The sequence below is a fragment of the Myodes glareolus genome, chromosome 9 (genome assembly GCF_982192425.1).
Source record: "Myodes glareolus chromosome 9, mMyoGla1.1, whole genome shotgun sequence".
NCBI lineage: Eukaryota > Metazoa > Chordata > Mammalia > Rodentia > Cricetidae > Myodes > Myodes glareolus.
Window position 1 is genome coordinate 23562035 of NC_142034.1, and position 15195 is coordinate 23577229.

Consider the following 15195-nt stretch of genomic DNA (forward strand, 5'->3'; position numbering starts at 1 on the left):
AATCCCTCACCTTCTTATTTTTGAGGCAGGGTCTGTCATCGAACCTGGAGCTCGTGAATCTAGTTAGGATGGCTGGACAGTGAGGTCCAGGGACCTGCCTGTTTTGCCTCCGAAATGCCTGAGTTATGAACACATGTCACTACACCCTTTTTTTTTTTAATGCAGATCCTGGACATCCAAACGCAGGTTCTCACCCTCATGCAAAGACACATGTCACCGGATGAGTCACTTAGGCTCCTATTAAACACTTTAAATGTGTCTTGCCCAAACTGAAATGGGATATATCATGCCCCTTGGAGTTCAAAGACAGTATCAAAAGCAAAGAATGTAAATATTTTATATTATTATATTTTCAATATATGGGATTAAACAAAACAGGCTATTAAGTTCATTTCACCTGTTTCTTTTGTATCTTTTGATACGAATACTAGAGCACTTGAAACCACACACGCAGCTTGCATTTGTGGTTCACCTTGTCTTTCTGAGAGGACACTGGCTTAGGTGCACAGGAAATAAGGGCGATCTGCTTAAAGGGAAGACGGCCAGGACCCACCTCCTTTGCAGCTAGATCAGCTCTCCAGGTTCAGGGCAGGAGCTACCTGAAATAACAAGGTGCATTTGATGTTTGGTTCCTGAATTTAAGTCAAGTTTAATTTGGGGGCTGGAGAGAGAGTTCAGGGGTTAAGAGCTTGTTGTTTATTGCATAAGGACCAGAGTTCGGGTCCCAGTATCCATGTTGGGTAGCTCAGTGGCACCACTAACTCCAGCTCCAGCAGATCCAAAGCCCTCTTCTGCTCTCCTCAAGTACCTAACACACATGTATGCATACGTTCACACAGACACATGCACAGACATGTATACACACACATACATAAAAAACGTACTTCATTACAAGTAAGTTAACTCAGAAATTTAAAAGAGCAAGAGGTGGGTCCACAGGATGGGTGAGCTGGTAAAGACGCTGGCCGTCAAGACTGACAACCTGAGTTCAATCCCTGGAACCGCATTATGGAAGAAGAGAGACTGTTCCAGAAAGTTATCCCCTGACCTTCACACCTGTGCCTATTGCAAGCCACACACACACACACACACACACACACACACACACACATCTTTTTAAACAAGAGGCACATCAAAGGCCCTGCGAGTTTTAGAACCAAGATCTGACTCATCCACTCTGTAAACAACAACAGGCCTGTTCTCAAAAAATATTTCAGTTGCATCTAACACGGTCGCCATCTTGAACAAAAATTCAGGTGAGGAGGGAATGAAGAAGCAGACAGGGCAGTCAGCTTGCGGTCAAAGTCCCTATTTCAGTGTCTGCTGTCCCTTCCGTGAGCCACCTTGGGTAGGACACTTAACCCCTCTGACCATAGTCCTTCTGTCTTCACAGTCACAAAGTGTCAGGAACTGAGAAGATTGGGCCCAACAGTGTTATCGGAAGAGCTGAAGACGTGTCTCTAAGTGTGAGATGTTTACAGAAACATCAGCCTCAGTGAGCGCCCCACCACAGGGACCAAGGGCTCGCTTCCACAACACTAGCAGTATTCACTAACCGACGACCTCCATACTGCTCCAGCGCCGCCCCCCCCCCCCCCCCCCCACTCCTGACTTCAGGAGTTCCCTTCCATCCACCCGACTCTGCTCTGGGGCTGGCAGTCCCCCACCGATTGAGAAATACAACTAGTGGCTTTTTCCAACAGCTGTCAGATGCTTGAGACAGATAACACGTTCAGGTGGCTTACCACACCATTTGGGTTTTCTTCACTAACGTTTTAAGTTAGCGTACGAAGTTATGGGCCCCATCGCAGCGTTTTCGTCCACGTGTCTCACTGTCCTTTGTGTTCCAACCCCTCTGCCAGTTCCCACAACCTTGCCCTCCTGCTGATTCGCTTCCTCCCCTGGAACAGGCTCCAGTCTGTTTCTGGTCACCTGGGTTTTTTAATCCTCTGTTTTCCTCCTCCTCCTCCCCTCTCCTTTTGCATTTTGTTAAAAAAAAAAAAAAGTTCAAATGCGGATTTTTTAAAAAAAGCTATAAAGAAAAGTTTAAACTATTGTATTTGGAGCCCAGTTTAATGCCCACACAATATCTATACACAATAAAATTTGGTGTGTGGGTTTTTTGTTTGTTTGTTTTGTTTTGTTTTTGAGACAGGGTTTCTCTATAGTTTTGGGCCTGTCCTGGAACCAGCTGTTGTAGACCAGCTGGCCTCGAACTCACAGAGATCTGCTTGCCTCTGCCTCCCAAATTTTGTTTTTGTTGTTGTTGGTTGGTTTTTTGGTTGGTTGGTTGGTTGGTTGGTTGGTTTTGTTTTTGGTTTTTGTTTGTTTTTTTTAGAGGGTTTGTGTGTGTGTGTGTGTGTGTGTGTGTGTGTGTGATGGTTTGGATTTTTGTTGTTTTGTTTTCTCCCCACCCCTTCCCAAGAGAGGGCCTCTTATGAAGTCCTGACTGGGCTTGAATCCAAGATCTTTCTGACTGAGTCCTGAGTAGCCTGACCACCGTGACAGTGTTTTTAATGTCGTGACCCATTCCCTACCACAAAATAATAGAACGCCCCGCCCCCGACGGGCCAAGCGTTCACATGTGTAGAGGACCCTAGCAGTGACCTGCGGGTGTCATTTTCTTCTCTTCCCTGGAGATTCTGAGGTTTCTGCTGTACCGACGACAATGAGCGCGAACAGTTTCCCACATTTGCATAACTGACTAGCCGCCTGAGTTTCCCTGCTTCTGGTGGGGAAATGGATCTCTGCATCTTTAAGGCTCCGCGGGGCTGTCTGCTCCGGCGACGCAGGCAGGGCAGGCTCTGCCGCAGCGACTCCTCTCATCGCTAAGGTCCAGTTAGCCAAGGTGGAGGATGGGAAAAGAATGGAGCTGTCCCAGCTCCTCAATGAGATCAGGGCAAACTATGAACAGCTTCTCACCAGAAATCAGATAGAGACGGTGCTGTCAACACGGATGCAGGTAATGATTTCATTCAGCCAGGCACCTTCAGGATAAGGAGACAGTCCATGTCTCCCCGAGTTCTGTCCCGGCCTCTCTGAGGTACAGTATTTCTTTTCCACGCAGCATCTACTGGGGAGGCAATGTAGGTGTTTCTGCACTGGGTCTGGGGTGGCAGACAGGGATAAACCCCGTGGCTGTGCTGCTGAATGACCATTCAATAAATATTGATCGATGAATTGGGATTTTATGTAGATCATAAGGTGACGGACCGTCATTACTAAAGCACGGGGTCAACACACAATAACATGGTGCACTCCGACCTCTTTAGATTTTTCTGGAAAGACGCATTCCAAACACTCTTCAAAGATATTATGGAGTTAATTATAGAAGCGATTTAAAACATCTGTATAATGGAAGCTCGATAGTCAAGATTGTTTGCCTGCACATTCTGAGGAGGAGATAAAAACAAGTAAAATATTTTTTGAAAGGTTTCTATCATCTTTCCTGTGCACTCAGCTTTCTGCTGATTGCTATTGCTATAAATAGAATCATCTGAGTGTGTGAACGCGGGTTTCAGAATCAAAGAGACAAATTCTAACAATCAAAATTCCCAGCTGGGTAATGACTCGACACTGAAAAGTACCCATTGTTGCATCTGGACTGTGAGAACAGTTTACTTCTGATATAAATGCAAGATATTTAAAATAGATGAATGAAACAGAGTCAACTCAGACCAAGGCTCGATTCAAAATATAATAGATAGATAGATGTATACATGGGTATGTATATATATATATATATATATATATAAAATATATATATATATATAAACTGTTAGCAAGAAATCACAGGACTTCATTCTATTAGCAACTGGAAGATCATTGTAAATTTTGCTTGTGGGTAATATTTTCAGTGTTCAAAAAGAATGACCAGTTCCCTGGATTGAATAAGGTCACTGGGCTGTTTGTTTAGATGCTGGAGAAGTTTGTTCGCCTCCATATGATAGGGGAAAATATTAAGAGGTGATGACTTTTGGCAATGATAAACCAAATGAATACTTTATTTTACCAAGTAGAAATCTAAGCTTCATTTACAAGTCCCCATGCTGAACCGGGTGACTATGAAGAAAAACAGCAAAAACTCTCGCGAGTTCTGTTTGCAGCGTCTGATAACATACAGGTTTTGAGAGAAATGCTTTCCCCAAGTAATTCACAAAGCCAGTTTATTTTATTACCACAACATATTGCAAAGCCCTGAGTTCAAACCTTAGCACCAAGAGGTAAATAAGTCAAACAAAATAAGCATCTAGTTGCTGCACTAAAAAGTTACCCCAAAAACTCAATGGGTTAAAATTTTAGGCTGTTGTATCCTGGCTTGTACTTCTGTGGGATGAGGAGCAGCCTGGGCTGTGGAGACCCTGGTGCTATCTGAGATGCAGAATAGGATGCAGTCACCTCAGGTCCTACTGTCTGGCAAATCCAAATGATTGGCTAATGTGTTTGGAACCTTGGCAGTGGTTTGCTGAAAGGCTGACTTGGAACACCTGCGCCAGCTTCCCTCTCCACATAGTCTCGGGTCCCTCTCCACCTAGCTTCCTAACAGGACCCTCTCTCACTGGGTATCCAGATTTCTTCTACAATGATGACCCAGGGCTCCCAAAAACATAATGTGGAAGCTTCCAGGCTTTCTTAAGGCATAGCCTAGAATGGGCAGAGCATCACCTCTACCATACCCAACTGATCACAGCAAGACTCAGGACATGAACTTGGGAAGGGGTGATTCACTGGGGACTATCTTGGGAATCTAGCTAAGATACAGTTTACCTACAAGTTTCCTACTGGGAATTCAAATGACCAGTGGTCCCCACAGCTTTATGTCATTTCCAAAAGTCTTTTCATTCTTTTTTATAGTTGTTCCTGTAGTTGTTGTTGGCTGCTTGACTTTGCCAAGTTAACACTGACAAGAGAAAGAAAAAAAAATTCCCCTCCAGTATCTTTCTTTTTCCCTTTTTTGGTTAGGGGAAGGGGTGATTGTGTGTATGTGTGTGCATGTTTGCATATGTGTGGGTGAACTGTGCAAGATTCACATGCATGTTGTTCTGTATGTTGGTAGGGAACCACGGTTGATCTCAAAAATGGTCCTCCATCTTTCTTCCTCTTTGTTAGTTGAGGCCGGGTTTCTCAGTCAAGTCCAGAGCTCACCGATATGTTCAGACTTGAAATTTCCTATCCCACCTTCCAAAGCTGGAATTCCAGGCAGGCTTTCTGTACTTACCCAGTATTTACATAGGTTCTGGGGATACGAACTCCTGCCTGTAGGTTTTCATGACAAGCAATTAGTTACCGAGCCAGCTCTCCAGTCCTTTCCTCTAATCTCTTGCCCTAAACTTGATTCACACAGACTTTTACTGACTCTGGCTTCCCTTAAACAAAATCTACCATATAACCAAATTTACAAATTTAAAAGAACATTAAAATGTTGTCTTTTTTTTAACTTCATATCAACTCAACACATTGCTCCTAATGAGGTCAAATGTTGATAATGTTGTTAACTGGTGTTTTCTTTAAATTCCACCAGCATGTAAACATTTCAAGCAAAACAGAGAATACCCGGTTTCCCGTCCCCCCTCCACCCCATGCCTGCCCAGGCAGGCATTTTACCACTGAGCTACACACCTTCCCCTAAGTGTTTTTATAATAGGAGAATATTTAGAAAATAATCTTTCGGGGGCTGGAGAGATGGCTCAGTGGTTAAGAGCATTGCCTGCTCTTCCAAAGGTCCTGAGTTCAATTCCCGGCAACCACATGGTGGCTCACAACCATCTGTAATGAGGTTTGGTGCCCTCTTCTGGCCTGCAGACATACACACAGACAGAATATTGTATACATAATAAATAAATATTTAAAAAAAAAAAAAAAAAGAAAAGAATCTTTCAGATGTATTTTTGGGAGACTTAGAGGATAGCTCAGCTAGCTTTACTGTGGGAGTTTGAGGACCAGATTCTGACCCGCAGGACCCACATATAAAAGGGAAACACGGTGGTATGCACGTGTAGTTCCAGCAATGTGATCTGGAGACAGGCATGCAGATCCCTGGGCTCACTAGCCAGCCATTCTAGCCTCATCAGCAAGCCTGGGTCCCAGTGGGAAACCCTGTCTCGAAAAAACAAAAACGAACAAACAAAAAGATCTTTTGAAAAAAAGTAAGAAGGTTTTTGCAACACAGAACTTTATTCAAGAACCTTGACACCCACGACAACTTGATTTTCCAATTTCCTAGCATAGTAATACGTTTTCTAGTGGTGTTTCCTCCCAGTCCGTCCATCCAGAATTGCGGAATTGATCGCTTGGGAATATACAGCTGTGTATCTGCCTTATGAAGCAGCCTAAAAAAAAACAAAAAAAGGTGGAAAATAATCACTGAATTTCCCTCGATCTTCATTATCGACAGATAAGGGAATGTAAAAGAATCAGAGGTCACAAAATTGTCTCGAAAACTTTCTCTTCGTTAAAGCAGATGTGTTTCTCTGTATGTCACAGGCTGCCATAGTGGGAAAGGACTTTTCAGATCATTTTACAGCAGAGGAGATTGGGGCTGGGAACATAATTGACTGGCTCGGGGATTTGATTAATCAGTAATGAAACACTGGAGCACACACCTGTAATCTAATAGTGGAAAGAAGATGCGATTCGATCCCTGTACAATTGTTCTACGGCGGCTTTTAAGCACCTCCCTCTCACGAATGCCCTTTGGGATTTTTGTTCCTCTTGGGTTTTGTTTTCTTGCTCTTGTTGTCGTTATTTGCTGTTGCCATTGCTGACTCTCTTACAGCTAGAGGAAGACATAACCAAGAGAATGGACAAGGATGAGGAGGCTCTGAAGGCAGCTCAGGCCGAACTCAAGGAGGCCCGCCGCCAGTGCCACCACCTGCAGGTGGAAATCGAGTCTCTCCACGCCGTGGTAAGGAAGATCACCAGAAACTGGCTCGCTGCACCCCAGAGGCTATGTGATTTAGGGAGAGGAGGGGCCTTGGGAAAGAAGCTTGCTGGCTGAGCATCATGTATAACAGAGAGAGGAAAAGAAGACACCGTCACTCTGCAGTGGAGGCCGCTGAGCACTGGCCCAGAGCCTCGCTCTCTCCTGCCCAGTGGCTGTGAGCAGCTCACTGGAGGTTCAGTTTACACCTAGAAAAATTCAGTTTTACTTCTCATTGCTCTGGGGCTCCCTGACCGTTGATAGGAAAAAAAAAAATGGATCGTGTGCTGCTATTATCTATAGCCTTCCAAAACCTGGCTTCTTGCATTGGTGTCATTGAGATTTCTAATGGGAAAATACTTAACGCTCTTTCCTAACATGCCTTTTCCTATTACGTTTGTTTGTTTCTGTGTGTGCACATGTGAAAGCCAGTTCATGCTTCCCACCACGTGGGGCCAGGGTTTTAAACTCAGGTTGAGACGATACCTCTGTCCACGGAGCCATCTCACTGTCCCCTAGCATGACTTTTATAAGCAGTCTGTTTCACCTTTGATATTCATTATATTTTCAATAATTTACAAAATCCAATAATTCAGAATGACAGTACGTAAATCACAATGTAAACTTTTTCTTGTCAGAGGAAATATTACAACACTATTTGGAAATACAGAAAGCTATCTAGTTATGTATATTTTAAAAACTGAGCCGCATCCTCAGTCCCTGCTCCTGTTGTTGTTGTTGTTGTTGTTGTTGTTGTTGTTGTTATTGTTGAGATACCATCTCACAAAGTTGCCTAAGTGGGCCTTGAACTGGTGCTCCTCCTGCCTCCACTTCCCGAGTAGCTATGATTACAAGTGAGTGCCATTATGCTCAGTCGCTAAATATAATTTTCCTTTGGGGGGAAAAAAAAAGAAAGACAGGTATAATGACTCATGTCTATAATCTCAGCACTTCAGAGGCTAAGGAAGAAAGATTGCCTTTAGTGCTAGGTCAAATTGAACTTCAGAATGAACTAGGCCTCCTTACACACACACCAGTAACTCCAAGTTCAAGACCAGCCTGGGCCACATCATGAGCCCTTGTCTCAAACAGCAGGAAGGGGGCCAGCAAGATGGCTCGGCAGGTAAAAGTGCTTGCCACAAAGCCTGATACCCTGAGTTTGATCTCCCAAACTCACATGATGGAACTAGAAAAATAATTCCTGAAAGCTCTCCTCTGACTTCCACATGCATACATTTACTTGCACAAAATAAATGTTAAATGTCATGGGCCAGTCTTGACAAAAATACCTTTCTTCCAGAGGGGAGGCGTGGGAATTTAGAAATACAGTAAAGAATATGAAGACGCGAACAAAAATAATAAAACACAGAAATATATAGGATATGGGGCTGGAGAGATGGCTCAGTGGTTAAGAGCATTACCTGCTCTTCCAAAGGTCCTGAGTTCAATTCCCAGCAACCACATGGTGGCTCACAACCATCTGTAATGAGGTCTGGTGCCCTCTTCTGGCCTGTAGGCATACACGCAGAAAGAATATTGTAGACAAAATAAATAAATAAATATTTTTAAAAAAAGAAATATATAGGATAGTATCGGGAGGGAATTTCAGCGAGTACTGAAAATTCATCTGTGTTTAATTTCCAACTGGTTACTATACCCCTGACTACAAAAGGTAGGAGCAGAGCAAAAGGACTGCATTAACATACAAATTGAAAGTCATGGGGTGCATTCATTGCCCGTGCCTTTGACTCGAGCCCTAGACCAATCACTCTGAGGGAAACCACTCCCTGGGTGGAATCCCAAGTTATTTCCATAAAGGGAACTGGAACTTAGTTGGAGCCTTAGACTTTTGTTTTAGGTAGGAACCAACTACTTCCCTATTTCAGGGGCCCAGGTCTGGCAACTAGCCACACCTGTTGACAATAGCCTTAGACAGCAGAACTCTGAGTTCAGAAGCACAATAATCTCAAGTGAACTAAAAACAAGTCCCAAACTCTCTGACCTTTGGTCTCTTTGGGCCTCCACAGTTTAAAAATAAATAAATAAATAATAATTCAAATAGCAAAAAAAAAAAAAAAAATCCTCTTGCATAAGCAAAACACAACTTATAACCCTTCAAATAAAAAAAAAGTGGTACTCCAGGTGTGACTCGGTGCCTATCCTGTTCAAGTCCCTGGCTTTGACTGCTAATGCCAAAACCACAAATAAGAATAGATAGATGATGGATGGATGGATACATAGACAGACAGAATGGAACAGGGAACGCAGGCTTCAGAAGCCCATCTGTGTCCCTGGTTCACTGCTGATGATGTCTGTCAACAGGAAAGGGGCCTTGAAAACTCTCTTCAGGCCAGTGAGCAGCATTACCAGATGCAGCTGCAAGACCTGGAGTCGGTGGTTGACAGATTAGAGAAGGAGCTGCAGGAAGTGAGGTGTGGCATCGAGAAGCAGCTTCAGGAGCACGAGTTGCTTCTCAACACGAAGATGCGCCTGGAGCAGGAAATAGCCACCTACCGCCGCCTACTAGAACAGGAAGAGCTCAGGTACCTAAGTCCACATCGCTAACGGCACAGGTGGCATGGGGCCACATTCACAGAGCCACTGTTGATGCCATCAGAGAAACCAAATCCAAAATAAAGCCCACTGCCACCACCGCTGTTCACTCACTGAGCTCCTATGCAAAGTGGGATTAGCGCACCCACCAGGTAGCATGAAGAACTATGTCCAGCCTGCTCAAACCAGCACATTCAAAGCCAGAGTTGGTTGGTACAACTCTTGTTCACTAAGGTGGTTTTTCTTGGCCTTCCCACTTTCTCCATTGCTTCTCTCTCTTAGAACTAGTCTGCATTTCATAGATCACTCCCAAAGAGTTTGGTGACTCACAACCTGGCCCCTAAGTTCCCACCCCCACCCCACAGTGACGCCAAAATAATATTACTATAGTTAGGGGGTGGGACTCAGCTAGCGGAGAGGGCTTGCCCAGGCTGTATGAAACCCTGAGTTTGTTCCCCAGTGTCACATAATCCAGGCATGCATGCCTGTAATCCCATCAGTAGGAGGATCAGGACATTAGGAGGTTCAAGGTCATCCTCAGCTCTATAGCAAGTTGGAGGCCAGTTTGAGTTACAAGAGACCTTCTCAAAAAATGAAAAAGAGTAATAATGTGATTCTGCTAAAGCAGGGAAACCATTACTGTCCCGAGCCGTATTTAAATGGCTTCAGGTACCCTGAGATTAAAAAAAAAAAAAAAAAAAAAAAAAGTTAAAGGGGAATTCTTATTTATTCAATATTGTATTTTACAACCATTTATAAGGCCTTAGACCCTTGAACATGGCATTACCTCCATGTCTCTATAATCCCATGACAATAAATCTTTTTTCTTGCTTGTTTCAGAATTCTGAGTCTTCTGCAAAACGAGATGGAATAAGTTTAGCCTGTGATAAGCCTTGGCATTTCTTAAATCCTTCAAAATCATAAACTGAATTCAAAATATACCACTTACTAGCTGAGTGACCTTGGACAAGTTACTTAACCTCTCTGTGCTTCTCCTCAGCAAAGTGAGAATAATAGTATCTACATCACAAGATTACTGTAGGATCTAATGAGCTAACATCTGTAAAGTGCTTAAAGCACTACCTAGCACATTGTGCTTTGTAAAAAATATATGATTTTATATATGGTGTGAATGTAATACATTATTAAACAATGATCATAGATGGCAATTTCTAATCATTTGAGATATTGACAGATTGGCTTTTAACATTTTAATGATTTTCTAAATTTGTATTATTATATTTGATATAAATACAGGCAGATGCAAATGAACAGTGTTATTACACAAAAAACAGAAAATATAATGAACAATGTTATTAAGTAGTAGAGTTGTATTCCTATGGCTTTTGAGGTCCTACATGTTAGAGACTTCTAGTCTCTTCAGTCTAAGATGTTTTATTTTCTGTGAATTTAAACACAGCCCCTTTGCCCCTCACCTCCTACCCAACCTTAACCCACACCCACCCTGCTGGTTCCGAATTTGATATTTAGTAGTCTCACACAGCTCTTTTGGTAATATAAATGCCTATCTATACAATGTAGAAAATCGGTCTGTGTATTGTCTTAACCTTTATAAAACTAGCTCCTAGTGTCCCTCCACTCTTCCTTGTGCCTGGAAGGCTCACTGACAAAGACACTGCATGGCCTCGCTCATCACTGCTGAAGAAGTATTTCCATTGTGTGAGCGTAACAACTTACCCATTCTCTTGTCTATTTTCTTTTTGTTTTTGTCTTTTACTACTGCAGTGTTGTTTCCATGACTCTTTCCGTTTCAGATATTATGGTTGTATCCAAGGAGAGAAAAAAGAAGAAAAACCTGCCAGGAGTAAAGTTGGCTTTCTTCTGCCCTCAGGTGAGTTTTCGACACTATGGACTAATTTGAAAACCGGCATGTTATTTGTGGAGATTATACAGAAAATTCTCCAAAGCAGCAAGAGAAGGAATTTCCGTACTTCAATGTTGTGATTTCCCACCCCCACTTTATTTCCCTTTTCTTTTCCAACGTTGTAATTTAATGTAACATTTTCACAGCCATTATAAATGAAATATCTTTTTCAACGAAAGTCTCACAAAAGTATGAGAGTGAAAATGGGGAGACCATGACCAAACAGGCAATGTTAAATGGAAACGTCGTAAAGGAGAGCGCGGAAGCTTGCGGCACCATTCAGTAAGTAAAACAGCTTGGACTATGAAGCTGTGCTAAAAATGATGACATTCACTTCAGCAGCCTTTCAAATACTTTCAATATACTGTGATTTTTCAGGCAGACATGAATAGACACACAGAACAACACAGACAAGAGTGTGAAAAGAATTCATTTTTTTTTAAGACTAAAATCAGAACACAAAAATTGTGTAGAATCTCAGCATCTGGGAGGAAGAGGCAGGTGGATCTCTGTGAGTTCAAGGCCTGCCTGGTCTACAGAGTGAGCTCTAGAACAGTAAGGGCTATGCAGCAAGACCCTGTCTCAAAAAAGGAAAAATAATTGTGCAGAAATTCCACAGAATTCCATATTAAAGATTATATTTTGTGGTTGTTAAAGTTGTATGTGTCAATTAAAAATTTCATAACCTGGTGTGGAGAGAAGGCTGTGGTAAAGATGGTGGCTCTCAACCATTCGCTACTCCAGTTCCAGGGAATCTGACCTCCATGGGCACCAGGCATGTACCACTCAGTACACATACATGCAGACAAAACATACACATAAACAAATCTAAACTGTTAAAATCTCGCAACCTATGCATGACACACATTTCTATTCATAAATATGAACTATGCATTGTCTCTATCTCTTCTATTAAAAAAAAGTTTTTATTTTCTCATTTTAGGACAGAGAAAGTGGATGAAGTTATAAAAGAGTGGGAAGGTTCGTTCTTTAAAGATAACCCCCGACTGAGGAAAAAGTCTGTTTCTCTTCGATTTGACCTCCACTTAGCAGCCACTGATGAAGGCTGCTTACGGAGCAGACAGGATCATCTGCCAGACATTGAAGTCAGGCTCACCATGAGAAGATCATGTAGCATCCCCTCCATCAAGCCCCCGCCAGCCACCAACTAACCCAGAGAGAGTGTCTATCAGTGACTAGGATGGACCTAGGGTGGCCATGCCGATGCCCAGCCCTGAATGTAAGTTATTCCATGTGTCTGGATAATGTTAAGATGTTGTGGGCTGTGGATCTCTTCAGAGAACCCATATAATAAGAGGTAAAGTTGCTAGGACTCCAAAGATGAGCATATTTTCTGAGAAGGGGAGTGCTTAAATCAGAAATTCAGTGTGGTTTCTGTTTTATTTGTCATTCAAATAGTCTTTATCCTGCTGAGTTTTATCAGACACTTGAAGGATAAGGTGACTTGGTTAAGTCTGTAATTTTCCTCAATGGCTGAACATCCTCAGGATAATACAACAGCTTGTCTGGATACTGAAGAGTTACACTGAGTTACTCTCCATGGTTTCAGGACCGCAGAACCTAAAGTGTTTTTTCTTCTAAAAAGACAGCAGGTAGGAACAAACGTGTATGGAGGGCACTCCATACTCTTTTAGGATTTTTCCTTTTGAGACAATCATCTGAACCCTGGGAATTGAGAAGTGGTCTGTCTGCGAGCAATTCAGGATGAAGTATAGAGCACACCTCAAGGCTATTTTGATGATTAATAAAATTGGGGTGCGCTATTCTGATTCTCTTAGAATCAGTATCTGATTTGAAGGAGAGTCATTTCGTTGAAAGAACTGTAAAAGTTGTATCCTTACACACACACACACACACACACACACACACACACACACACATGAGCTGCACAAACATTTTAAAGCTAATTGGAAAGGTGATTAGTGAAAAAAAAAAAGGTGATTAGTTACTAGGACATCCAGCTGCTCATCATCTGAACTCTTCCATCCAAAACGCCATGTTAGTAGCACTGGCTATAGGCCTTAGAGAAGGTCCTCTCTGAACTAGGAGAAAGAGTTCTTACAGTCATTTCTGTGAAGTAGCAGCATAGCATTGCTAGCCAAGAGTGTCTGCGGGACTTGTTCTCAATTGTTCAAACTGTAATAAATAAAGGTGTAAAACATATTTATGAATAAGTGAAGAAAAGTCAGGCGTTGGTGGCGCACGCCTTTAATCCCAGCACTCGGGAGGCAGAGGCACATAGATCTCTGTGAGTTCGAGGCCAGCGGATCTCTGTGAGTTCGAGGCCAGCCTGGTCTACAAGAGCTAGTTCCAGAACAGGCTCCAAAGCCACAGAGAAACCCTGAAGAGTTGCAACATTTTTTAAAAAACAACATAATTTGTTTAAAGCAGGTATATTGGAGACCTTAAATAATAAATACCGTTTTAAGACACTAGATGGTTATAGGCTTCCCCTCCCACCCCCGAAACAACAAAAGGAATACAAACTACTGCTTCCAGCTGAAGAATCATAAGGGCTACAGCTATGCTAGCATTTTAGTGCAGCCTTCAAAATCAATCCCCTCCCTATCCCCCCTTCTCTCCACATGTGTGTACATATATGTATATATTTTGACCAGTAAATATGCTTTAGCCACAAAGCAATGTTAAGTAACTTTTAATATAATATAGGGATTTAACATATCTTTTTCTTTCTATTACCTCAGGTTACTTTTAGCCTGACTCACTCTATTTAGTAGAAAGGAATGATGTGGTTTTATCAAGGATACGACAGCATATTCACTGCTTATTCTTGCATAAGCATCTGAACTATAATTGCATCCTATACATAAAAATGTATCTTTTGGGCTAGAGGCATAGCAGGGTGGCACTGGGTCTGGACCTCAGGGGAAAAAAAGGGAAAATTTCATTCATCATCAAATGCTACAACTTTATTAAAGCTTTGACGTGCAATCATATAAGCTGTTGTACTGGTTACCGTGCTATACAACGATTGTGGCAAAGCGATACATTTAGTGTAATCTACTGCCGTACTGTTAGTACTGGGCATTGTGAATTAACAGCTTGCTAGAGAAATTCCACTATGCAGCTATTGTGTGTATAACATGCAGTACTTGAATTTGTAAATGAGTTTTGTTTGCTTCAAAGCATTTTAAAATCGGAATATGAATTTACCAAAGTAAATGATACCGCTATAATAAAAAAAAATTGAAACATGAACTCTAAGGCGGCCTTGTATTTGAGCGCCCTTATTTCAAAGCTGTCTGTGCATGGCTGAGGCAAACAAAGCCGGCTCACTTGAGGAAGAAAGGAAATTGCAGTCACAGTAGGTGGTGGGTTTAACCAGCACTTCTGGGTGCCAACAGCACACACCTCTAATCCCAGCACTTGAAAGACAGAGGCAGGAAGAGCTTTTAGTTCCAGGCCCAGCCTGAACTACGCAGTGAGAGCCTACACATACAAACAAATCTCATAACCATAATTACAAAACCCTATAATTCTGGAAAAAGTATAATAGTAGACAGCATTATTTGCAAAGTTCTTGCAGGATTCTGGGCACTGCAGTCAGCGGATCATTTGCAAGCCTCGCAGCCACTGTACTAAATAATACTGTCCTCTCTGACAGAGGGATAGAAATGAACATTCCTCCATCTTCTGAAAATATTCCAAATGCACGAGTTCATAACAAAATACAAATATAAAGAGTAATTCCAGTTACTAACAGTTGGAGGATCTGATCCCCAGCTCTTCCAGTAATTGACCAGATGAGAGGAGGGTTTGCTCTCTGTCTCTTAGGACTCAAATTCACACCTGAAGA

General features: G+C 42.3%; 1 protein-coding gene across 2 annotated transcripts; it reads left to right on the forward strand.

Moving 5' to 3' along the window:
- The first annotated feature begins 2642 nt into the window (after positions 1-2642).
- Krt222 (keratin 222) lies at positions 2643-14597 on the forward strand. 2 transcript variants are annotated; one of them, XM_048450750.3, is made up of 6 exons: positions 2643-2962; positions 6776-6904; positions 9242-9462; positions 11248-11324; positions 11504-11639; positions 12301-14597. In XM_048450750.3, the coding sequence occupies exons 1-6, from the start codon at positions 2867-2869 to the stop codon at positions 12527-12529; spliced, it is 888 nt and encodes a 295-aa protein (XP_048306707.3). In that variant the 5' UTR covers positions 2643-2866; the 3' UTR covers positions 12530-14597. The 2 variants fall into 2 exon arrangements, with proteins under 2 accessions (XP_048306707.3, XP_048306708.3); XM_048450751.3 differs by having other exon boundaries at positions 2908-3043.
- The last annotated feature ends 598 nt before the right edge of the window (positions 14598-15195 follow it).